The following is a 26,506-nucleotide window of genomic DNA, read 5'->3' as shown; positions in this document are numbered from 1 at the left end:
TGTCTACTCAGCCTTATATTTTAATACAATTTTATTTTTATAATTTTAAAAGCGACCTACGTCATTAATAATGCTCTGATTTACTTATCGTACTTAAAAAATTCATCAATTATTCTTTTTACTTCTTAATACTTTTTTTTTTTTTTTTTTTATAAATAATTTACAGCATGTTTACATGTAATAAAGATATAATAAGTAATATGTTTGTTTATCAACATTGAAGAATTTTATTCTTAGAAATGATGCAATTGTTTCTACATACACACGTAATAATATTAATAAAATCAATATTTAATATTAAAAAAAACTATTTTAAATTGTAATTTTTAACTCATCGTTCTTACCCCTAAAATCGAAATAAAAATTTATACCTTAACGTTTCCAGATGTTTTCAAATATTTATATGTCAATTTCTCGATTACTTCCATATTCAAAGTCTTCTGACATTTTTGTTCTGTAATCTTTTAAAATTTCATTATTTTATTATACAATGTTTATCATCTCACGAAAAATCTCTGGGCATTAAAAATTGTCAAATCAATATTTTTCAAAACATTCTCAAAAGTTTTTTGATTCTATTAACGATATATGGCTTCGCTAATTATAGTTTTTAGTTTTCAGAATTTCTCGAATCATATTTGGATCATTGAAATTTTTGTATAAAGATAGTTGTAAAAAATAAATGGTATAATATTTTATTAATTGAAAATTTTGTCTCTAAGTTTATCATTTACTTTGAAAAGGTATAATTTGAAATGCGTTAATTTCCTCGAACAAATATTCTCGGAAAATACCCAAACAAATTGACAAAAAAGACCCACAATCATCCTCGGATAAAATATATCTTCGGCAAAATGTCTTCTATATATCCTAGTCGTATAATAATAGATAATCAAAACCACAGGGTAAACGCAAGGGGCAAAAACTTGCAGACTGGTGTGTTCACCCTGTGATTGCATTCGTCCTGTGTTCTGCGCGATGGCCATGCTTTTAATGGGGCTGTGTTAGTACGGATCTTCGCTGGCTGGCCACGAATTACGGTTCTACGGGTTTTTGGACTTTACGTTCACACTCTAGTGGAAGTATTTTGACCGGGGATATTAACGCAAGCGACCTTTGAAATAAATAAATCAACAATTTTTTTATTTTATGAACTTTGAACGTAAATTCCTCTGTAAATATGAGACTTCAACAAAGAATGATCAGATTAAATTTTTCCGTTTCATAAGCGGTAATTAAATGGCATGGTATACCCAGTATAGATGGATACATTTTAGAATATCAATGAATACAAAATTATTGGTCTGGCCTCAAAAGATCATATCCGCTAAGACTTGTTTGTTTTATACGTAAATAATTAGTTTACAAAGTTTATTTTTAGTTAGTGATAACATTTTCAATTTGCAAATTTACATATGGATTTAATTGATTTTTTATAAGAAATTGATTAAATTACAAATATTAAGGAGACTGTGGACAGTAAAATATTATTAGAGTCGGAACATGTGATAGCAAACTATCATTGGTGTTTTCATATATGAAAATCAAAATTATTGGGTGAAACTTTTTATATTCCACAATGGAGTCAGTTTTCCGATAAAAATTTTGTTGTGTAAATATTCGCTTCAATGTACACAGATACCAAAAAACGAAATAAAAATTCCGAAACGAATTATATTCGAAATTTTTGAGAAAAACTACATGAATATTTTTTTAACTTATTTATAAAAATAATACAAGCACTGATATTCAGCACTGGTGTTCAGCACTGTTTACATAGGATAGGGTATTTCAACAATTAGCTCAGTCAATTGTTTATATTTTTGTAAGGGTCTGCTAAAATCTTCTTGTGACTTTTTTGGCTAGACGTGTATAATGTTTTTCAAAATTATCTGTTCGTGAAGATTTTTTATTTATCAAGTACTGTCAGAATCCATAGTTTTAGAAAGTTTAGCCGAATTGAGTAAATATGCAGGTGAAAATGTTTTGAATCCTTACCTTGAAATTTCGGTTTCAATTAACCAGAAAGCATAAAGGTAATCAAAGTGAGGGAAATTCGAACTATATCCTCTACAATAATCAATTCATCAGCTCAAACAGTTTACTCAGAAAGAAATAAAGAAACTCGTTTAGATATCTCAATGAAATTAATAAATAGATATAGAATACCTAGTTTTAACAGGAAATCATTAATAATTTATCACCTAATAATAATTATAATTCTTATTAACTTTGTGATAGATGGTTATAGTTTCCGCCCCGAAAAACAAAATTAAAAATTGAATGAATATTCATCAATTTTAAGCTTGTTGCGCTATTAAAAAATTTTCAAACATTTTGAAAGAGAAATCCTCAGATTAAAATCTTATTCCTTTCCAGCCGTTCTAAATGCCCATGTTTTACTACGCCTGGCTCTAGATCTAATATAATTAAATTAGAAAGTTATTGGTCTGCTTTCCAAAGGCCATTTTCGTCAAGACTTGTATAAAATATGACACAATATTTAGTTCATATTAAACGACATTCATTATTCTACTAAAGCCACTGGAATGCGGTCTTATATTAGATTTTAACTAAAATGTCATAATTAAGAATATTTAATATTAAAATGCGTTCTTTAAACTTTCACCAAAAAGTTTTATTTTTTTTTTTTTACAAAAGTACGTCATATTTATTTGGATATTCGTACTTTGTGCACGTAAGTCATTATGGCGAATGATTAATTAATTGAAGAAGCTGAAAGACCATAAAAAATATTATTAATTAATTAAAAATGCTGTTACACAATTTAAATTTTATACATGGTTTATGGTTTTATGTTTTGCATTTTTAATTTACAAACACGAGAAATTTACAAAATCTAAAAAACCCCCGAAAAATGCGCTTTTTCCTTCAAATAGAAAAGAGATGACAAGAATAGATGTCTCTCTCTCTTAATTTACAAAGAAGAGAAATTTACAAAATCTAAAAAACCCCGAAAAATGCGCTTTTTCCTTCAAATAGAAAAGAGATGACAAGAATAGATGTCTCTCTCGAAAATAGATGATAAGCTCAGAAAACAAACTTAAAATCGATTGATAAAAACATTTACAAGATGCAAGCAATTAAATAATTTTTTCTGTCTTATTCTTGCAAAACAACTTTTGATATGTAGTCTTTATGGCAATTGCAAGTTATGACGCCACCAAGTGTTATTTTCTTTTCTTTCTATTTATATTGATTTCACACTATGTTTTTGCTCGATAACGAACGTCCTAGGAGCAATACAAAAATTTTAGGATAAATCTTGAACAAATTCTATTAAAAAAAATTTTTGGTACTAGAATTTGTATATATGTTAATATTGGTTTTAAATCATAATATACAGAAATTTAAAGCTTTTTCTTCGATTTTCGCCGTATAAAATTTACTGAAATGAAAATTTTGAAAGTATAGGTACCTAAAGATGCCGTCATTAAGGCGATCATATTTTCTGTGGCGATCGGATCATTTATCCATGAAATTAGGATAAGAAAACTCGAAACCACCTAGAAATCTGTAACCGCCTATTCGCTCCGAGCGTGAATTTCGTTTCCATGACAACGATACACTACTTTAATTATAGAATTAATGGATGCATATATAATTGTGTGGATTGCATTGAAAACTTACATTTAAAATTTAATATTCTTGTTTCACAAATTTAAATAAATAATTACGATAATTAACATTTGAAAAATAATATTTGTACAATTTGATTTCTTATTTTCACAATTTTTAATGCATTAAGTTTAATTAATTAGTGTTTTTCAATCATTTTAATTTGACAGTTTCTATATCATTAACATGTAAATAATTGCAAATTAGTCATAACAGCCCACTTTATCTCCAAAATTTTTCACTTAAAGCGCTGGCATCGATTTTATTATCCCCACCATGACTACGCACACAACGAATAAGTGTAGTTTCGGAAAAAATCGCTAGAAACTATGACTACAGTGATTTGTTTTCATTTTCGAATTATGATTTGAAATTTAACTTTTGAGGTTGGGTGTTATAATTTCTTTTTCTAATTCCATTACATATGCTTTCCATATGTATCTTTCCATACATATCTTTTTTTTTTTTTTTTTAAATACGAATACGTAGATAAAAAACAAACACCTTAGTTTTGTTAAAAATTTAGTTACTGAATTCCAAAAATTACAATCTATATACATTAAGAAATGTAAATTTTGATAACACCTTCTCTCACTTAAGAACAGCATTAATATGTAATACATAATGAAGTATGTGTTTTTTAGTCATATTTTCCCCGAAAATATAGATTTACATACTGTATCAAAGGTTAACGGGGAAGATCGCTTTATGATCCCTTAGAACAGGCATGGGCAAACGTGGCTTAGAGAAGTCACTCATACTTCTGTATCCAAAATGCGAGTAAGGCAGTGACAACCTAACCAGTGACAACCAAAAATACAAGTAAGACAGAGAGGCAACATTTTTTCCCTACCTATCTCATTACTATAAGAGAAACTGAGATAGGTAGAAGAGTCGTATACCCGCCTCGCTTCCACCTCTATGAGCAATGCGGGCTTGGGTAAAGAGACTCACAATAAATTTTATGGCACACAATAAAGTTATAACAATGGTGACTTCGACTTAAAGTAACTCGCCCATGCCTGCCTTAGAACACGATTTGTGGGTTTCTACGTTTTTATGGCTTTGAACATTTGTACAATCTATCCAAATTAAATTGTATTAGATTGAAAATCGGTACTGTTTCTCCGAATTCAGCTAAAAAATTTAAAATAGGTCTGTAGGTTGGTTTGTGCCAAGAATGCACTTTTGGGAGTGTCAACTTTGCAGCCCCTCGTCCTCTCTCTTTCCCTTTTATATTGAAATGTTATGTTTTTTCGTAGTTTCTTAATTTTTGAACATCTCTACAGTTTTTCCACATTGAGGGTTGAAAATTGGTATTTGAGTTATTCTTAAAACTAAAAATTTGCCATGGGGGTGTAATTTTCCAGTCTACTTTCCTCCTCCTTCTTAGTTAAAATAACAGTTTTTCATCATTTTTAAGACTTTGTGCACTGTAGAAGTGAGTACTTTCCATGAATGGAGTTATAAGGGGGGAAATATGACTTCAATGATGATACTCTGCTGTTCACGAGTTTTTATTTTTTATAAACATACATACATACAAAACATAACTTACAGACCAGGTGCACAAGTAATTCAGGCCAAAATTATACTTTGCGAGGTCATGCTGTATTATAATTAACATTTCAACATTTTGATCGCGCTTAACATCACTCGTTTATTTTCTTGTTATTCAAGTATATCAGAGTTTTTCTTCTAATTTATTGGGAGGTTATTTTTTTTGTTTTTTTTTCGTCTATTTTTAATAATTATTAAAAGAAAAGTATACTTAAATATTTTTCAACGGAAAATTATTATCAAAATGGAAATGAGTTCATAGAAATTTGTATTGATTGCTTTTAATTCAATTAAATGGAAAATAAATATTCAAAGAAAAACAGAGCAGTCGCAGGTAAAGTTAAATTTATTTTGAGATGTATATCATACTAAATGACCCGTGCTAAATATGAACCCAGTTTTCTCTTTATTTGTCTTAACTAAAGGGGAAAATTATCTTGAAAATAAAATCTCAGTCTAACTTGTTTTACTTCAAATAAATTAGTTTTGAGATCTCAAGTGAATTTCTTTTATTGCATAACTAATAGATAATAACTCAGCGTGATCTTTTGAAAATTTGTGTATTTACAGGATGATTATGAAAATGTTTTTCATAAACTTTACGGAAATTATAAAATATCATGAAAGGAAATCGAATCAAAATTCAAAAAAATTAAATTCAAAAAAATTAAATTCAATCTTTATTTATTTCAATGTTTTATTAAAAACTAGCTGTGAACTACCCGCTTTGCTGGGCAACATCCCCACTTGCACCCCTCCCTCCACATTTCCTTGCGTTGAACAGTTTTGTAATGTACACGTCATGCTCTTTTATTTGATACCCCACTTAGGTATATTTGTAAATATTCGATAATTCCTTCCCACTTTCTCGCTACACCTTTCTACCCTCCGAAGGTTAAAAGTAGATAAAAACAATAGATCTTTGAAGCTGGTTGTATATCGTGTCAATATTTGAGCTTAATCGATGCACAACTTTTTTAGTTTTTGAAGCATATCCCTTTCAACCCCTTACTCTACTATAATATGGATGTATTATACATAAAAACCTTCCTCTTGAATCACTCTATCTATTAAAAAAACCGCATCAAAATCCGTTGCGTAGTTTCAAAGATTTAAGCGTACAAAGGGACATAGGGACAGAAAAAGCGACTTTGTTTTATAATATGTAGTGATTTAGTTTTGCTACAAAACTATACAGTAGGCTTGGGCAAACAGGACTTACAGAAGTCCCTCGGATTTCTTTGACTAAAATACGAGTGAGACAGTGACAACCAAAAATAAAAGTAAGACAAAGAGACAGCGTTTTTTTCAGCCTATCTCATTGCGGACTTGGATAAAGAGACGCACAATATAGTTTATGGCACACAATAAAGTTTTAACAATGGTGACTTCGATTTAAAATAACTCACCCATGCGTGCTATACAGTATAATTTCGATAATCCGGCACCTCAATAAATCGATACGTCCAATAATCCGACCTGTTTTTTAATAGTGTCGCATTAATGAGATTCTTCCGTATTATCTTTTGAACCTACTATAAATAAATAATTCTTCAAAATGAATAATTTATGACTTCATTTAATTTGAAATGAAACCACCCTTCTCTACTTTCTATTTAACACTACATATGTTCGAAGAACAAACAATCTTATTTCGAAATTTTAGTTATAAACTATTTCAAACAATTTTTGAATATTCGAAAAGAATTTTTTTAACATTGAAAAACAAACTTTCAAATTAATAATATTATTAATAATAATTGTAATAAGTAATCAAGTCGAGTCACAGTCATAAGGTATAAAATGATTAAAAATTTATTTTTGGAAGGACTAAATGAAAATCTGAAAATTTTAAATGAATAATATTTTATATACAGAGTGTGACAGAGAGATCTAAATAACTTTTTTACCAGCTTAAACTATATAAAAAAGTTTAGTAAAATTTTTAAGTTTATAGTAAAACTTTTAAGTGGCTTCCCGTTGCGTGAGGAAGCCATTATACACGGTAAGAAATGTATGGCGTTTACTTTAATGCATATATGGTATAGAGACAGATACATATAGTAGGTACCTTGTACCTATGTTACATAGAAGTAATAACATAGAACCGTAATATGGCCATCCAAACGGTTGATCGTTATAGAGAGACACCTAAAAAAGTACGTCTTCGTCTGTCTTATATTACCTCTATGAAATACACACACATGCAAGTGTTCATACAATAGTTCAAAATATTAATATTCACGCTTTGTCAGGCTGTGAGACAAAGAGGGAAGACGGTCCCTTTTATCGATCTCTTTTTTGTTTGTCTCTCTAGTATATATAATCTCTTTGCTGACGCCCATACTGCATGTAAATTTTAAATGAATAAAAAATTGAAAAATTTTTTGAAATTCTGAAATTGTAGATAATAATTATTAACTTGAAAAGTTTCAAATATAGTTGTTAAAATTATATTTGATTTATGAAATTAATTCGATAATAGTATATTTTACTCGACTGCTCAACGCAAAGCTGTGATAATGTGTTTATCAGTCTATATATGTATGTGTGTTCCTTTCAGACACACTAGAAACCAAAGGCTTTGGCCGATCTTGATAATTCTAACGTCAATCGAGATGTGCCTCTAATAAAAATTGGTAACGCCATATTGTGAAAAAGAAAAAAATGAAATTCGACAAACCTGGTTTAGTGGTGTATCATTGAACAACTAATCATTAAATAGACAAGCTAGCGCATTTGGTCTCTATAGCCTCAAAGGACCAAACATACAAACATGAAACACTTTTCTGCGCCACCCTGTATATTATTTGAAATTGAAAATTTTATAAATTCACGTGGCAATCATCATTATTTGAGCAAATTTTATGTTGTTTTTTGTTTTAAGAAAATCTAATAACCTCATAAAATCGTGAGTGATTCACGGAAATTAAATTTTAAGATAGACAGAAACATCTAAATTTTATGAGAAAATATGACATAAATATTATTTAAGATTGTTAGAAAGGTCTGAGAAAAAGGACCATTTTACTGCATATCCCAAATTGGCCTGATGAAAAATGAAACCTAATAAGCAATTAGAAAAGAAAAAAAAAAAGTGATCAAATTTTTGGTCCTGCTGAAAATCTACGTAAATACTTTTATGTTGAAATGATGTAGGAAGTAAATGAAATAAAAATAGTCTAATCATAAAATTGAAAAAGTGTCTCCGTAAATGTTTTAGAAGCATTTCATATTACGTTTGGGCAAAAGGTCTTTTTCCCCCATTTCGACCCTGCTGCTTTTTTAAAACAGTAAAAAATAATTTCACATCATCAACGTGTTAGCTCAAGATTTTAGGTTATACAGTGGAATCTCGATAACTCGAGCTTTAAGGGAAAATGCAAAAAATTTCGAATTAAGGTAGTTCCTCCGCGACCGTCCAGTCAAAAAGTTTTGAACTAATACTATCATTCAGTGCATAAACTGTGCTATGACTATTATACATATACCATATATTATTTTCAAAAGACTGTAGTTCCTCACTACTGTTTGTAGTATACATATAAGCACACACACTATGACATATGCCTTTAACATTAGTCTTCATATCTTTTCCACAAAAATCATCGCTAAAACGAGTTATTTATTTAAGTTTTTTATCGAAACTATATGGTAAATAATTTTTATTTTTATTTATATATTTTCTAAATATAGTATTCTACATTATATTAGTTTTTCATAGAGATGGTGGACGTCATTCATTGGTAAATAAATATAATATTTGTAAATTTGTGTATTTTTATACACTTCTCCCATGTACACGTACAAATTGCGTCACTTTTAATTGCTAATATCTCATGTATGGCATGGTAAATCATCTTCTAATTTTAACAGCAAGTGTATTATGAATTAAATATTTTATATTCTGAGTTTTGAGAAATTCTTGGAATATCACTTTCGTGTAGGTACTACCTTAATGAGTTTTGGACATAACGAATAGTTCGAGATATTTGATTTTTTTAATTTTTTTTTCAATGAAATTTGAAAGCTATTAGAAATTAGGTTTGTAAAATAAAAAAATTGTACATATCAAAAACATTTGCAAAAATCAAAATTCAATGTGCATTAAGAAATCAGGTTTTTCTTATTTACTGTTTTGGAGATAGAACTTTATATGTTTTGAAGGCAGTATAAAATTCTGGTTCTAAATCAAACAAGCTTTGAATCCTCGCAAAATAATAGTTACTTTCAGGTATTTTTTCAGAAACAGAAACCACGGGGATATTTTATAAATTCCGCATCTCGAACTAGACTCTAAATTAGACTTGCAGAATTGCCGTAAAATTCTTAAAGACAATAGACATATTAAAATACAGTTTTGATATTGAAAAGAATAAAAAATACCGTTAATTCTTAAACAAATAGTCAGCGTTTAGCACTCAGCATGTATACTTTGCTTAGGTGAATGTATAAGATCAATGTAAATGAGTCATCGTTTACAATGTATCCACTACCTTACCAAATTCAAACAACTAGAAAAACGTGTTTTTAAGAGTACAGAGCGGGCGCTATGCGTTTCAAAAACTGATGAAATAACAAACCAGAATTTTTTGATTGGAAAATACTCTGCCATTAGAGAAGGGAGACATGTGCAGTTTTGTAAAGCATTTTTTAACTTAAAGCATTGGAAGTCGCTAAGTGGAGTAATTATACCAAACCGGACAAAATATAATGCAGGAATTTTTAAGCTCAAAATTGATTCAAAAGACTATTTAGATACAAAAGTACCCTTTATTTGGCAATAAAAAAAAAACAGCAATTAGGAATAGGGATAAGAACAATTTTTTTTTGACGCATTTAACGTAAAAAATCGAAAAACAAACTATGAAAAATGTCGCTAAAAAAGTTTATTGTACTCGTCTATGAATACAATCTGATGTCCTGATCCTTATTCTTTATTACTAATCCATTCATAAAAAAAAAAAAAAAATTTTATCTTTTACGGTTTCCAGCGATGGAATCAAAAAAACAAAAATTTTGGGGCGGCAAGACCTTGTGCTGTATTAATATCGCTCATGGGGAGTGGAAAGTGCAAAAGATGTCATAGAGAGTCCGCAAATCCTTTATAAAAAATTAGCTAATTTTTTTAAACAATTGCAAAATATATGCAGTTCAAAAAAAAAAAACATTGTGAATTCTATGAACAAAACACAATATTTCAACCGAAATAAATTATCCAAACGACGCGATCTTTTGTTGAGCAGAAAAAAAATCAGAAAGAAATTGTTAATTTTAGTCCATTAATTTGCTCTAAAAATTGAATGATCAAAGATACAAGGTCGCGACTAATCTTAAACGACGTATTTTGGTTAAACTCTTCATTTTTATACCATGTATATATGAAATATACATAGTATATTAAGTTTAGTCCCAAGTTTGTAACATTTAAAAATATTGATGTAACGAAAAAAATTTTGGTATGGGTGTTCATAGAATCTTCTAATTAGTCCGTCCGTTTGCCAACACGATAACTCAAAAACGAAAAAAGATATCAAGCTGAAATTTTTACAGCGAGCGTACTCAGGGCGTAAAAAGTGAGGTTGAATTCGTAAATGAGCAACATGGATCAATTTTGTTTGAACCATTTTTTCGTTAAAGTCACTGTTTACACGAGAAGGCGCTAATTAAGCGCAAATTGTATAGTATGTATTATATGGGAATATCAGTTATGTATGTGTGACATGTATAGGTATATGTGTAATGTGATCAACAATTAACTCAGTCATTTGTTTATTTTCACTTGTTTATCTATTGAAAAAATATCAAAAAGCATCAAAAGAGAAGAAATTGTTGCTAAAAAACATAATTTTTGACAATGAAGCCGTGGCTTTATAACTTTTTTTCGCCATCATCCAGCGCATTTTTTGTATATAAAAATAGTCAATAAACTAGCCTTTTCAATTTTCTTACGGAAATCGACGATTTTGACTTCAGTATGACTCGCCTATTCATTTGAAAAGATTGTTAGAATCAAATTTCTAAAAAAATGATACTTTTACTTGCACAAAAACGTAGCTCTAATCAATGGTATGAAAGTAGCTGCGTACTTTGAAAATCGTAACTCTTTAAACACGAACCAAAAGAACAATGTACTCATCGGTTTTTAGTGCCTATGCAACTCCGACTATGACCTTCCTTTCCAATAATAAATATACCAAAGTTTACAAACAAAAATAGTTTATGTAATCTTAAATTAAAATAATAAAACAATAAAGATGTATTATTCACCCAAATGTTATGATAAAAAAAAGTAAACAGTTAAATTTTTTCATGGATTTCCAAAAAAGATGAACTAAATTCTGATAAAATGTAAGTAAAATAAAAAGAAATCTTTATTCGGTATACATTTCATAAATACAAAAAGCTAACTTTAGTTTTATATGAACTAAAGATTGGATTTCAATAAAAATTTTTCTACTTCTAAACTAACCCCCTCCCCTCCCAAATTAGAATTCGTTGCTAATTTTTATTAAAAAAAAGTACTATCAAAGGATAGGTTTTTTTTAATGCGAAACGTGAATAACTTTAAAAATTCTCAATAACAACAAGCATTTGATTTTTGTTATCACTATTTTCTGATAAAAAAATACTTCACATTTTTAAAAGCTCGTTTTTACTTCCTTGACCAACGTAAAATATTAAAATTACGAAAAATCGGTGTTGAGTTTTGAAGTTTCGAAAATATCGATTTTGAACATCTCTGATCATTTTGATCAGTTTCGGCATGGCCTTTATAATCACGTAAGGGAGAATCAGAGAGCAGTCATAATCGTATTCCTTAACTCTAAAAAGCCGGTGCATCAATCTGATTTACTTAAGGAGGAACTCTTTGTTCTTCAAAAACAAATTTTTCTTTTTGTTAAAATAAAAATAATGTTATTACAAAGTTAACCATTAATTTATTGTTTATTTAATAAAAATTGCACCAAATGAGAAAACTCTAACTAAACAAATAAACTTAATTTGTGTGTTTAGGATAGAAATTAATGTACTTTTTCAGCAACTCTATATTGTTACTATTTAGAAAACATGGTTATGTTTAAATAACCTTTATAATTAACTAGCTGTACCCCGCCACACTTCCTTGGGGGACATTATGATTGCATAGCAATAGATAAAAATATCTAGTAATTTTTATGAAATTTGATAAACTCCTGATAAAAGAGTCCACAACTTTTAAACGGCTGAACTGATTTTCATGTAACTTACAGTTAGTAAATATAGATAAAAACTCTCTTCGAAGCAGGTTGTATATCGTATCAAAATTTGAGTCCATAAGTAAGACATAACGAGCATAACGTTTTATATATATATATATAGAAGATTAAAAATATTGTATGAAATTGAAGTTCAAATAGTGAAATTATGATCTACAGCTAAACTAATATTATAAAGAGAAAATACTTTTTTAAATTATTTCAGCAATATAAAGCAACATTATCAGCGAGTAAAATGAGCTGTATTTTGTTTTAAAAAAAATAGGATTCCGTACCAAAAAGTTAAAAAATATGAAATTGTGCACACAAAAGGGGGGGGGGTAGGTAAATGAGAGCAACAGAAGTGAACACTATAACGGGGTAGTCTTTGTTATAAAAGCTGTAATTGCTCTGCGAAGCGGGTGGGAAAATGCTGAATGTTCAAAATAATGAATGATTCCTTATTATTTTTTTGTAGTACTTTTTTCAAAACTAAAAAAATATTAAAAAAACAAATTTATCCGGTTTCTTTATTTGTGTTGAGGCATTTCTGGCTTCTGGAATTTCTGGAATTCCATAGGTGGTGGAATCATCGGTCCATAGTCCATCAGTTTAGTTATACACTTTTGTAAGCCTCCCCCCCCCCCTTACGAAGGAATACCAAAAAGTTTGCTATTTCAATTAGAATATACATTGTGACTATCCCTGACAATTTTGACTAATTTAAAAACGTACTTGGAAGTCATGTGGTTTCCATATTAGATTTTTTCTAAACTATTAAACCACTAAGCACTTAATATTTTCCATTTCCACTTAAACAATTGTTTATAATGAAATTTTTTAATAGCATTATCTTATCAATTTTCACGATTTTATAATACTCTTTATAATTTTCCGTAATTCTATTGTGAACTAACCTAACTCATCTTAAGATAACATTTTTAAATAATGATATTTTCAGAACAATTTACAGTAAAATAATTTTGTATAAAAATAAATTAATGTAGTTTTGTTGATTTTAAAATCAGGTGTTAACATCTTTTTACTTCCATATACAGACTCATGTCCTTCACCAAAAAGAAATCGAATTTTATACTGGATTTTTACGTTTTGAGATTTCCCTAATACAAAAAAAAATAATTTTTAACCATTGGACTACGGATGTAGATGGATGCGGACTTGTTTTTGATAAAATATACTCAAGGCCGCTGTCAAAGGGGACAAGGAGTCTAAGGACTCGAAAAAATTTAACCAAATGCCAATAAACGATATATCGATATATAATTGTCAATCAAAACGAGCGTGTACATAGAGGTTGTACATTTAAAAAAAAATAGATTTTTTAAAACTTAAAAAAATACAGTCAAACCTTGCTAAATCAAACCATTCGATATCAAAGACAATCTACTTTGAAAGTCATTTTTTGTCAACATTCAGTGTTTTTTTGAGATATGTTCATTTGTAAACAACTATACTTTATTTCCTACATATCCCTAATCTTTGTTATTTTATACATTCAATGATTTAAAAATGCTGCCAATATTAAGGTTTGTTGTCTCGCTTTGGGCATAGTGTCAGGTACTTATTAAGGATATTATAATACAATTACCATAAAAATTTGAAGTCGATTGACCGTCTCTAACTCGAGGTAAACTTAACTAATAGTTTTTTAATTCCAGAAAAAAAACTAACTGTCAGAAATGTTCAAAAAATAAACTCAACATTGATGTATTTGTTCAGATTTAAAAAGAGAAGAACAAAAATTATTGACCGTTTCATTGCTGAGATATAATAACGAAAAGTTAATCAATTTTATTATTGAACAGAAACGACTATAGTTTGAGTATTGTGGTTAAACAGAGAGATAACTATATTAACAGAATTTAAACAACACTTCGTACACTACATATTGTATGATAAAAAATTGAGTGGTATAAATTAGAGTTAAAAATTACACATTATTTCACGACAAGCTTGTATACTCTTAACGTGCATATAGTCCAAAACATTTCTATAATATTGTTGGAAGACAAATACCTTAAGTGTTTTATTAAAATAAGTACTTATTTGTAAAAATATACTTTATTTCCTAAACATCTCAAAATTAGGGAATTTTGACTTTTGAGATCAAAGCGAATCTACTTTGAAAAATGGCTTAACCAGGTTCTACTGTACTCTTATTCATTAAAAAAACGTAATAATCACTTACTCCTACAAATTGTTTGGGCGGTAGATTCAAAGATTAAACAAAATAAATTGTCTGCATCCATTCAGATTTAACAATAACTAAAAGAAATTTAGTTTAACAAATTTGTTGTTGCCTTTTTACTAAAAATAAAGATTAAAAAGATTTTATCTCTAGTCTTTAAAAATATTATATAATCGAATTGTCTGATATTTTTACTTTTCAAAACTTGTTTAAAATGAGTAGAATTCAAATTCCAATTTTGTACTTTCGCAGTGTTTCCCGCTGATATATTATTTACTGGCTGACTCGGCGAACTTCTTACCGTCTAACAGTCAATGACTGTCGTGTTCGCTGGGCAATTTCAAAATTAGAAACAAAGTTTACCACGCTATACTTTTTTACTTTCTCTGCCCTCATTTGTCTTCCCTCATGTAGCATTCTATAGGCGAAATAATTATTTTTAAATCGGTTAAATTTGGATTCCAAATTCGGAGCAGTGAATCCAAAAATCAGATATTATTAAAATCGGTCCAACCGTTCTTAAGTTGTAAAACAAGATCAAAAAAACATATACATACATAGTTCATTTGAAGACTGGCTGAATAATTCTCGAGATACCGCCGAAAAGCTCTACAAAATTTTAGTTTCACATGAGATTATAGTAATAGCTACCTGAAGATTTGAACAAAGCGGAAATAAATAAAGAGGGCGATTCCTATCTATCAGTATGTGACCGTGTTTAATACGGAAACTCGTGAAAATTTGGCGAACATATAAGCGTCTTTACTGCTACCCAAGCGGTATTTTGGCCTCTTGAAGTTGATATGCGTAACGAGGCAAGCTGGCCTGGTGCGAAGCAGCAGGTGTTTGGGATTGTTTTATACACAGAGATCAGCAACTTAGATCTTAGAAAGGCCGAAAAGAATTTTCTAAAATTATAGATTACATTAGAAGTAACCATAAAAATTTGTAGAAATTAAGAAATAACATAATTTTTACGCGATTAAAACCACATGATATGGATGATAAATTTTAAAAATTTATTTTCAGTGTTTCAAATAATTTTTTGAGATGACTTTGAGTCAGTTGAGTTGTATGTGCCATAATAGTATCGCACTAATTTTATGAAAGTAATAAAATTTTTTTTTAAAAACGAACACCTGTATTCTAATTTTATAACACAGAGTCTTAAAATATTATACTTTAAAAAATTTTGTATTTCTCAAAAGCTACTTAGCTAAACTTAACTAATAAATTGAGTGACATTGTAGTAGTCGCACGCGACAATAATCCATGTAAAATACACTGGCAGGCTTAGAAAAACGAACCAAATTTATTATTGTTTAAAATGTTCAATCTATAAAGACGTTTACAAATATATTTTTACTTCGATTCGAAACTTATGTTTATTTCATTTCGGAATTTTTCAGGCAAAAGATTAAAGAAGAGGAAATTCAAACGGAGAAATTGGAAGAGAAAAGGAAACACTTCGTTAGATTGTAGATAAAAACAAACAGTTAATGCAAAATTTTCACTTTGCACTAAACTAATTTATTTCTATTTTACTTAAAAACAAAATTACGTAGAAAAGCATCCTATTGAGCTCTTCAGTAAATAAACTTTGGTTTCATATATAAAACATTAAAATCTAAATATATTTGTAAACGTTAGACTCATAAAAATCATTATTGGGCAATAAATTATGGTAAAATTTTTCTAATAATAAATTTTCCTGGTAATAACTGAGAAAGTACTTTTATCTTGTTCACTACCTCTCTAAACTTCCATTTTCTACATACTTACAAAATCTTATGCGATCGAAATTCCTCGAAGGAGTCACAAGAAATTTCTATTAAGAACTTGGTAAGAGATAAAACAGATTTAGCGTAGAGATAATTTTTTCGAAGACAAGGGATAAACACAAACATGGAACATTTTGTTATCAAGCAAAAATTCTCTAAAACAATTAAGTAGAGCGCTTTTTCCTCGTAATGAACTATTTTCTAAATGTATATCGGCTCACTTTCTATGCCTCTCAGTATATACAAAAACTATTAATTAACCTTCAGAAAAAAAATTTATTTATACTTTTTTATTTATTTTACAGGTCTGAAAAGAAACTTTTTATTTCACGATAATTTTCAACTACTCCCAAACAATTTAAAGTTAAGTGTTGTTGCGGCACGAAATGGCACTTGGTTCTACTGAAAATCGTCTTTTTCTTCATGATGTCATCAACAGCAACACCAATCTCCATCGACGAAGATTATCCCGAACATGTAGCACATCATACAAACGACGAAGAATCAACGCAACAACAAGAGAGTGGTTTATGCGCATGCTCTAACATATTAATAATGCAGTTATTTCATGAATTAAAAGCAAAATTTCCAACTGTTCCTGATGACGTTGTTCGACAATGCACCGATAAATATTATCATGATCGTGATACATGTATTTCAGTATTGAATGCTGAACAAGAACGCATCCCGCGTGGCCTTCCATATCCACCTGGGTTACAACAACAATCATTAGCAATTCCACGCCCTCGTCCGCCTTCTACATGTACAAATTGTTGTTCACATAAAAATGTAGGAAATTTAAAACGTGATAAATGTTTAAATAATAATATTGATAAATTATTAGTTGAAACAAAAGATAAGTTACATAAAGTGAATTTAGAAAGTGACTTAAATGCAAATAATAAACAAAGTGTAAAAAAAATGAAAAATTCTAAGTTCTATCTAACTGAAAATAATAATAACATTGATACATCACCTCCTAGTGCCGATGAACGAAGATCCTCTTCAGAGGATCTATTAAATAATAACACGAAAAACATAAAAAATAAAAAATTTAACGGTATTAAAAGTAAAGTTGGCAAATATGCTGGACGTTTATCGAAAAAATTAGATTTTACAAAACATAAAACTGTAAGTGACAATAATCCTGAAATTCGAACCCATTCTCCTGTTGATTCGGAGGATCAAAATCGTATCTCAGATAATCGATTTAGTGGTGGAGATTTGTCTGTAAATTTAAATAGTGGCACTGTAGGTTTTACCATTCGAAAAGATCCTTCAAACTTAAATTGTGATTCAAAAGTTAAAAGTCAATCAATGGATTGTCTAAGTGTACCAAAATCGGACGATTTAAAAGAGAAAACTGCATCGTTACAAGATATCAACACAGAAGAAAGACTGACCAATCATCATCATCAAACCTCCCTAGAAGAGAACACTTTCGATGGGGATACAATTGAAATGATTCTTCCAAAATCACCGTTTAGTTTAACAAAAAGTACTCGAGTAACAAATTTTAAACCTGGTGAGAAAACTAAGCCACCGTTACCTGCCAAACCAATAACACCAAAAAAACCAGATCGAAAAAAAGTATCCAAAGAAGTTCCACAAACCGAAAATGAGACTGAATCCACACCAGCAAAAAATTTAAATCAAAAACCTCCTCTACCAAAAAGACCCACAACATTACCTGTTCTTCCAACCGCGTCACAAGTTCCTCCACCCTTACCTCCTACAAATCCAACTAGTCCATATACTCCAAGCCCTACTAGTGTTAATGTTTCACTGAATGTAAATGTTGATGTAATTCCACCATCACCGACTCAAAGAACTGTGCTGAATGTGAATCCAGAATTAGGATGGTTACCAGAACAATCTCCACGAAGTTTTACATCTGTAAATTTAACGCTACGCACTCCTACATCAGAACCACAGGCACCTATTGATATTGGCTCCTCAAATGCGGGATTAACTTACTCATCAAGTTCATTTGATCCGCGTAAAGGATTTCAAAGTAGTGTACAAATTACTGTGGGTCCCGCAGGTAGAACGGTGTCAGCAATACGTGCTCGCCCGCGATCAAGCTATACACCAGACAATGAACAATCTCCAATTGAATTATCACCGCGGGCTGGGTCATTACCGGATATTATTACTCCTTCAATTTGTAAGTAAATTCTGTTTTGCTTTTGTAATCCCTTCCTTAATAGTATTTGCACTGATTTTGTGATGTTTACAATTTATTAGGCACAGAATAGATCGTTTTGATTTTCCATAAGAAATACTAAAACTTATTGTTAGATACAGAAAAATATTTGATTGGATTAAAAGTCAAGCTAACATTCTTGCTAGGAAACATTATAAATCTAGAATCGAGTTATAAATTAGGATCGACTTTTACATTTACTTTTTTCTGAATCTATTTGCGAAAAAATGTTTCGAAAAAAATATGTTACATTTTCGATAAAAATAAATAAAAATAAAATTAAAAATATAAATTAAAAAGTTGTTATTGATTAAAAAAGTAAAACTTTTATTCGAAACATTTTTCCGCAAACAGTGCCGTTAAGGCAAAAAGTAGACTGTAAAGTTTTACCCAAAATTGTTTTTTCGTATCGAAATTTTTATCTCGTATAATTGTTTCTGCAAAATTTAGGCACTCTTCGAAAAACATTTTCCAATAAATCCAATTTCCAAATGAATTACTGTCTAAACTATTCGGTTTACAAAAAAATGTTTCAAACAAAAAATGTTTGAGTATTTATAAAGAACAACTTTCTAATTTCAAGCGTTCATCTAATGTTTGTCAGTTATGAATCAGACTGAGGTTTTAATTGAACCTGAAAACTTCGAATTCGATGCCGGTATAGGAAGTGCGCCTTTGAAACTAACATTATTCGTTTGAAGCATTTTCGTCGATTAAATTTATTTATCGAATTTCAAGCATATGTCAACTTAAATAAACACTCTGTATACTGATAATATGTAAGCAGGGTGTATAAAAATTCGTTAATTAATATCTTAAAAAATATCGTAACATTTTCATTTATTATCATTTTGATGGATCATTGTCAAGAGTCATTAAATGAATTTTATGATTGTGCTAACACTTCTTTATTTCATTCTCACACAAAGGTGAAAACACACAAATTAAAAAAAATTGTGTCTCATTTAATTTTAAAAGCGTAAAGCGTTCGTTATGCATGAACGCTCAATAAATAAAAATTGATTTGAAGAAAATGAGAAAATAGATAAAAATCAATAATATAAACACAAGAATACACAAGAATAAGTGAATTTTATACGTAAAAGAACAAAAACACTATATTTCAATGTCAAATTTTTGTGTTTAAATATTTCGTTTGTATAAATATTGGCAAATGTGCAAAAAATATATATCGGATGAGTGTGAGACTGATTCGTGTAACGAGGGTTCAACATCAAAAATTATGGAATATTCTCCTACTAAATTCAATAAACGAAATTATACATAAACTGTGAAAATCGAAAATCTTCTCGATTTTTTCTTCTATTATTAATTAGCTTCTATACATAAGCAGTGGAAACGCATAAATACTATTTTATTATGTCTTAAAAAACAGGGAATAAGGAACTAAGGCGTTCACGGGTCTTTATTGCACGAATTGTTCAATGGCTTATTAAAGAAGAAAAAACCGCAAAGTGCTATTAAATTAGAGGGTGGAAATTGAATATAGGGGTGAAAAAGCACTCGTAAACTAAGTAAAATGTCGAGAAATTTTTGCATCATTATAGTTATTTTTATGTCCAGCGATTTCCGCTTCTTGATTGTTTTCAAGAGGCAGGCAGAATCAATGAAGTAGTTTAGACTTTCAAATGTTAAGTGTAAAATTAGAAGAATTTTCGATATAGAAATTTTCTACCAATAATACTAGTTCTTACTTACGTTTCAGTGTTTTTAAAGGTAGGAAATAATCGGGAAAATCAATCATGAACTCTCAATTCAGCACAACAACAAACTAATCTATTACAAAATGATTTTTGTAACTACATGTTTCTTCTATTTTTTAACTGACTTATTGAATTCTCCATTAGAAGGAAGTACACACTCAAAAGATCCTAAGATTTATCTTAATTTTTGAGATAATCGTTTACGATAAACGAATAATAATCAAGATACAGCATCCTAAGAACATAATATACACGCCTTCTTGTAACATAAATTGGCATCCATTTTATTGCTTGCAATACAATAATACAAAATATTTTGTTGAATGAAAATTTTTATAAAAATAATTGAATTAAATTTTTTTATTTTTGTTTGCAGCAAATCTGATAAAAAGACAGCTGGAACGTAAAGAGCGTTTGCGGTTGGAATTAATAGCGGAGAAGCGTAAATTAGCATTAATGCAACAAGAAGTAAATAGTTTAGAAGCATTACCGCAACCAGTGCTAACAAATACATCGGCGTTAAGTGAAGATATTCGTATTCGACGTGAAATTCGACATCTTCAGATGCAATGTAAACAGTTAGCGGATGAAGTCGATCGACGATCGTATTCGAGAGGTAAATTATTTTGGTGTAAGGAAAGCTACGACGAACAGTTACTCCCAATTTTTATAAATGCTTTTCTGTAAGCTTCCTTAGAGATAAAAGACCCAAAAAACACAAAAATCGGGTCCCTTCTTCGACTAAAATCGTATACGGAGGATGATATCCCGGTTCAATTTCCCCAGTTAATACCAGAATTTGTTTAATCGCAACCTAAATTAATATGATTTCTTCGGAACATTTGGGGTGATTAAAACCCAAAAAACATAAAAATCTTGCTCATTTGAAGACTTAGATTACTATTTCCGAGCTATCCAGCGTCAGTCCGAAAAGGAAGGCTTTTGGTAAAGGATTTTACGTGATATCTCAAAAATAATTCACCCAATCGTTAATTGAATCCGATTTTTGTAATTTTTTAGTTAATATTACCCTATTAGTATATGCCTAAACATCTCGTTATGCCTAATCGTCCCGTAATATGGTTCATTTACCTTATATATCAATTTTCGTCAAATTCGGAAACAACAATTTTTATAAGGATTTTCTCGATTTTGAATTCGTTTTAAAATTGCAAATTGACGAGTAGTTTCTGAGATATTTGCTAAAATCGTATATGAGGAATGATATCTCGAAGCCATACGATACCTCAAAAACATATTCAATCTGAAATTCAACCTAATTTTCGTGCCTTTGACTAATATTTATACATCAATTTTTATTTTGCAGCTCCGTTAGGTGAAACAAGTGAAGAATTTTATCAAAACATTTACACTGGGCAACATTTTATATTATCGGCAGCAGCGGCATCTAGAAATGCACAACGGCAACCTTCATTTAATAACAATCGAATATCAGATCCTCAAGAAGGTGGACCACCATGGACATGTCATATGTGTACGTTTAGCAATCATCCGTTACTTAGTATATGTGAACAATGTGGCATGATACGACGTATTAGACGAGGTACGTCTCCAAATTCAGAGGCACTTAATGAATTAACAATTCTCAGTAAATTGGGATATCTACCAACTCCTCCTTCGGGCTCATATAATAATAATAGTAATAATTCAAATAATAATAATGAATTTTTAACAGGAATTGATACAGTTAGGAATGTTTCAACTGCTTGATATATGATACACTGCCACCTTGAAAGTCCTATTATGCTCTTCAAATTCCCAATCAATTTTTTTTTCTCACCTCCGTCTGCAGTTACTGTGTGCGGCAAATAACGAGCGTATTTTGTATTTAGGGTTTTCAAAATCGTCGGGTATTAGACATCCGGGAAACATAACGCCGGGTTAGTGAGTGGGATTTTGCTATTACGTGGGATTTATTGAGTGGCAATTTTTAGGAAAGTTTTTATTAATCTGTCTGATTAATAAGCAATAAAATTTTTAATAATATAATTGGCTCCATGGTTTTGGAAAGCTGAAAGGTTGATTCTACACATAAAACACCTAACGTTATGGTATCTGGCGTGCACAGTACCAATTTCTACGGATCACAACCTCAGATATTGTTTCTCAACTTTCTATCTCTCAAGTTTTGCGAGCCATCTTACAACTTTCGAAAAACTGTATCAACACTTTTATTTTTCAATCATATATTCAGTCCTCATTCAGGAATGTGCAGACTTCAGCAGTGACTTTATTTTCCAGCCTTCCGATTCCTCAGATATTCTTAACCAATATAGTTTTATTATTAAGAATTTTTTAAGTATTACAATAGCAACCAGGCGAGATATATTTCGAGATTAGTGTTAATTGCAATAGAAAATTCTACGACATCACTATTAAGCTTTTCAAAATATAATAAAAGTAGAGATGCCATGAATACTGATCATTTTTTCAGTCACGCTCTGTGTCGAAGCGCTGAATATTCAAGTAATATGCAGTCTTCAATCACATCCCAAATATTAAATGAAGTGGCTGAACATTTCAAATACTAGAATACCAAATATTTGTGGTATCTCTAATAATAATAAATAACATTTTGAGTACCTGTAAAAACAAAATTAAGCACTTTTCTATTTCAGTAAACTTGACAATAACTAAAAAAAGGTTTTATTAATTGGTCTCTAGGCTATTTCATAGACATAAAGAGTTGGACAATGTCTTAAAATTGAGAGTAATTAGGCATGAAATAACGATAATTGAATTTTACAATTTATCATTTTCATTTTTTTAACAATATAATAGATCACTGGTCAATTGTTGATCGTAAAACGAACATCCAGTGATTTTTTTTTTTAGTATGTTCCAATTCTTTATGACTATGAGTTATTAATCATTGTTATAAATTGTACAAAAAAAGAAATATTTATATAAAAATTATTGATGTAAATAATATTAAATTTTAATAAATATCTTATATTATTATTTGCTTTTAAAAATTAAAATTTTGTTTTCATTATTTTTTATAGTTACTGCTTCACCTGGTGATAATATACAAATACATGTCCGACCTGGGCCTAATAGACGTAAGATTTGATGTGTATTTGTGTTGTGTGGTCATATTTATTTGCATGTTTGATTTTTTGTTGTTGCGTTTATAGTATGAAATTCTGCATGAAATATGTTCATAATGTACATAAGAATCCACTCAAAATTTTTGATATAGGATCAAAAATAGGCTTCGACTTGTTGGAAACGTCTCGAAATTTGTTAAGTTGTGTTACAGGAGTAAATATTCTGACGAAAATCCATGTATTAAATTTAAAATTAAGCTAATTCTATTGCTATGAAATATCCAAGATAATTTCTCTTTGAGGTAGACCAAAAGTTTTAAAGTTATAATCTGCTCTTTTTAGCAATTTGAATAGGACAGGCCCGTGGGCAGAAATCATCCAGGGAGAGACTTTAAATTTTTGTTCATCATGCGAATAGTAAGTTAATTCTACCAAATACAAAAAAACCTTCCCAAAACTCTATGCGTGTCGACTTCTAAATCGCGATATATATTGAGCTAATCCGTTGAGCTGACTTTCAGACATTGTCGATCTAAGATATGTTTTGAGAAGACGCAAAGTTGGAAAAGAGCGTTCATTCCTGTTGTTGCAAGCAAAACTGTCAGACGCGAAGCATTTGGTAGACTTGGAAACGCAACTAAATTGCAAATATCGAGTGCTTCTGTTAAATTTTTAACGTCCTGCCCGGCAATGCGTGTTCACGAAAGTTGTACTTTGTTGACTCATATGTCAAAGGGAATCATCGTGTCAAAGTGAAAAGTATGATACAAAAAGTTGAGCGCAAAAGTATTCATCCATCGAACTCAATTCTCCATCGTTCCTCTTCTTTCAATCAATAGTATATTACACATCTAGGGAGCAAATGTATTGTTGTATAGGGATGCACATGAGATCTGAGACATGCTATAGCCCCGCCAAGATCCTGGTTTTCTGTTTGAAGTACTGACTCAAAAACAAAGAATGTATCGAACTCAAAAAATGCATAAAAACTTAATAAATGTCAAAACATCTTGAACAGATTACTAGTCAGTGGAATACGTTTCATAAATGGCTCCATTCACAAAGAACGTCCAATGAAATTATGATTAATGGTTGAAAAATTTGTTCTTCAAAAACAGGCAATTTCAAAAATTTTATTTGAAAAATCTGCCGATAATCGCGTCTCGATTGTTTAGTTTGAATCCTACATTATTCCACTATACTGTAGGCTTGGGCAAAAAATATTATAAATTTTTTTTCCATTTGTTCATCCTTACTATACTGAACAAAAAAGGCCATACCTTATATGGTGAGATCTCTTTCAAGTATTTCATAACTTTAATCGAAAGTTTTTAAAAGGTAAGTAACCGTGTTTTTCCTGCTAATTTCCTAACAGTATGAATTTGTTGTTGTTGTTGTTTTTTTTTTTTTAAATTATTAATAAATGAAGGTATCTAATTTTAATAACAATTTTTTTTTAATTTTCCAGGTATTCTTCGATCGTGGGTTGTTTGATAAGAACAACAATAAATAGAAAAATATTCTTTGGAAAAATGAATGAAAAACAACAACAAAAAAACTTCTATGAATTTCAAAATTCCATTAAATTTTTTTTATTTCCACATACCTTAAAATTCTAAATCTCAGAAAACAGATTGTGCCTTCATTAAAAAGAATAAATGAACGAATCTATTTCCAAAAATCATTACACTGATCACTCCATTTCCCAAAAACTATATAACTCGACCCTCCCCCTCCCTTCTTTCAAAATATTAATGCACATTAATTCAGTCGAATCAAGGAAATAGATTCAATTTTTTTTTATTAATTTTTATATTTAGATAAAATTTCATATCATAGAAAAAAATATTTTTTATAAGAATATTTTAAAAAATAAGAACAAATTTTATAAATTTGCTCCAGAAATTCCAGAAAAAAAAAACAGTTTAAAACCAAAATATTTATTTAAAAAAAATTGTACATATGAAAAAAAAATCAATAAATTCAGCTTATTTTATTAAAACTTTTTGTTTTTCTTGTGTGAATTAGTGAAAGTCGTCGCCAAAAATATCATGTAAAGGTTTCTAGGAAATACACAGCTTTTAAACGGTACTTTAGATGTATTCATCCATTTCAGCTGAATGTTAGCAACGCCAAAAGTGTCCTTAAAGCAGTCTCCTTTCCAAATCACTTCTTGCAAACGGCTGCACTGCGATCCAAACATAGTTGAATTTAATATATCAATATTTAAACGGCTGTACCTCGTTCCAAATTCTGTTTAATTTCGGCTGTATGTTCACCATAAAACCGTTCCAATTTTTGATTGAATTTAGCATTCCGTTCATTAATATAATCAATGTCCGCATCGTCATTATGTGTCCGTCTTCGAGAGTATTTCTCTCGCTTAGCAATTTGTTGCTCTAAGTCCATTACCATGTTATCAATTGCGTCGGATCGATCTTCATGTAAACCTTGTAAAATAACATTAGGCCCTCCATAAAATGCATCACCTAATTTCTGTTTCTGTTCCTCATACTTTTCCATATCTCGAGGTGCCATATTTTTAACTAATCGATTATATTGACGTATTGTAGCTTGCTCATAATCTGAGAAACCTACATCGGGATTCTTTTTTTTCTTTTTACGTTCCATTTGCTCAGCTTCTAAAGCTGATATATTTAATAATTTTACACGATCGTAATCCTCACCACGTTTTGCAGCTGCTTCTCGTGCTTCTTGATCTTGTTTCAACCATTCTGCTTGTCGTTTGCGTGATTCCCAGTTCGTAGGTAATTTGTTGCGAGCATCTTCAGCGACAACTTCTTCATGGTTATGTTGACGTGCTTGATTTCGTTGTGTATGTAACTCACGTAAACGTTTCATACGTTCTGCTTGTTTTTCAGCAAAAGTTTTTGGTTTTTCTGTATTTTCTTCATTTTTTTCATTCGTATTTTTGTCATCCATTTTGTTTTGATAATGTCAATAGCAGAAGAGAAAAGAACAAGGTTATGATACCTTTTGATTATGACGTTACAAATAATGAACTAGGCTTACACCAAAAAATTATTATTCAGAGATTTGCTGAATGAATGAAGAGCT

The 26,506-nt window shown here is 29.9% G+C and overlaps 2 protein-coding genes across 3 annotated transcripts in view; one reads left to right on the top strand and one right to left on the bottom strand.

Annotated features, from left to right (window-relative positions):
* LOC123300056 (proteoglycan 4) overlaps positions 1-25,202 on the top strand; it is a 35,949-nt gene extending 10,747 nt beyond the window's left edge. The window contains exons 2-6 of one of the 2 annotated variants that reach the window (XM_044882527.1): positions 16,733-18,594; positions 20,734-20,973; positions 21,685-21,921; positions 23,384-23,440; positions 24,897-25,202. In XM_044882527.1, coding sequence (XP_044738462.1) covers positions 16,851-18,594; positions 20,734-20,973; positions 21,685-21,921; positions 23,384-23,440; positions 24,897-24,922 — 2,304 coding nt within the window. In that variant the 5' untranslated portion in view covers positions 16,733-16,850 and the 3' untranslated portion in view covers positions 24,923-25,202. Of the gene's footprint in view, positions 1-16,732; positions 18,595-20,733; positions 20,974-21,684; positions 23,148-23,383; positions 23,441-24,896 lie in introns of those variants that run through there. The other variant, XM_044882526.1, reaches the window with a different exon arrangement.
* Positions 25,203-25,450: 248 nt separating this feature from the next.
* Positions 25,451-26,410, bottom strand: LOC123300371 (pre-mRNA-splicing factor Syf2). Its single transcript, XM_044882938.1, has one exon. It carries the CDS (start codon positions 26,369-26,371, stop codon positions 25,655-25,657), a length of 717 nt encoding a protein of 238 aa, XP_044738873.1. The 5' UTR covers positions 26,372-26,410; the 3' UTR covers positions 25,451-25,654.
* Between the last annotated feature and the right edge of the window lie 96 nt (positions 26,411-26,506).

This window comes from Chrysoperla carnea, chromosome 5 (assembly GCF_905475395.1).
Source record: "Chrysoperla carnea chromosome 5, inChrCarn1.1, whole genome shotgun sequence".
Taxonomy (NCBI): domain Eukaryota; kingdom Metazoa; phylum Arthropoda; class Insecta; order Neuroptera; family Chrysopidae; genus Chrysoperla; species Chrysoperla carnea.
This window is presented reverse-complemented; position numbering and strand designations above follow the sequence as displayed.

Excerpts from the sequence above, each read along its gene's own strand:
- LOC123300371 (XM_044882938.1), bottom strand. The coding sequence starts at position 26,371 with ATGGATGACAAAAATACGAATGAAAAAAATGAAGAAAATACAGAAAAA.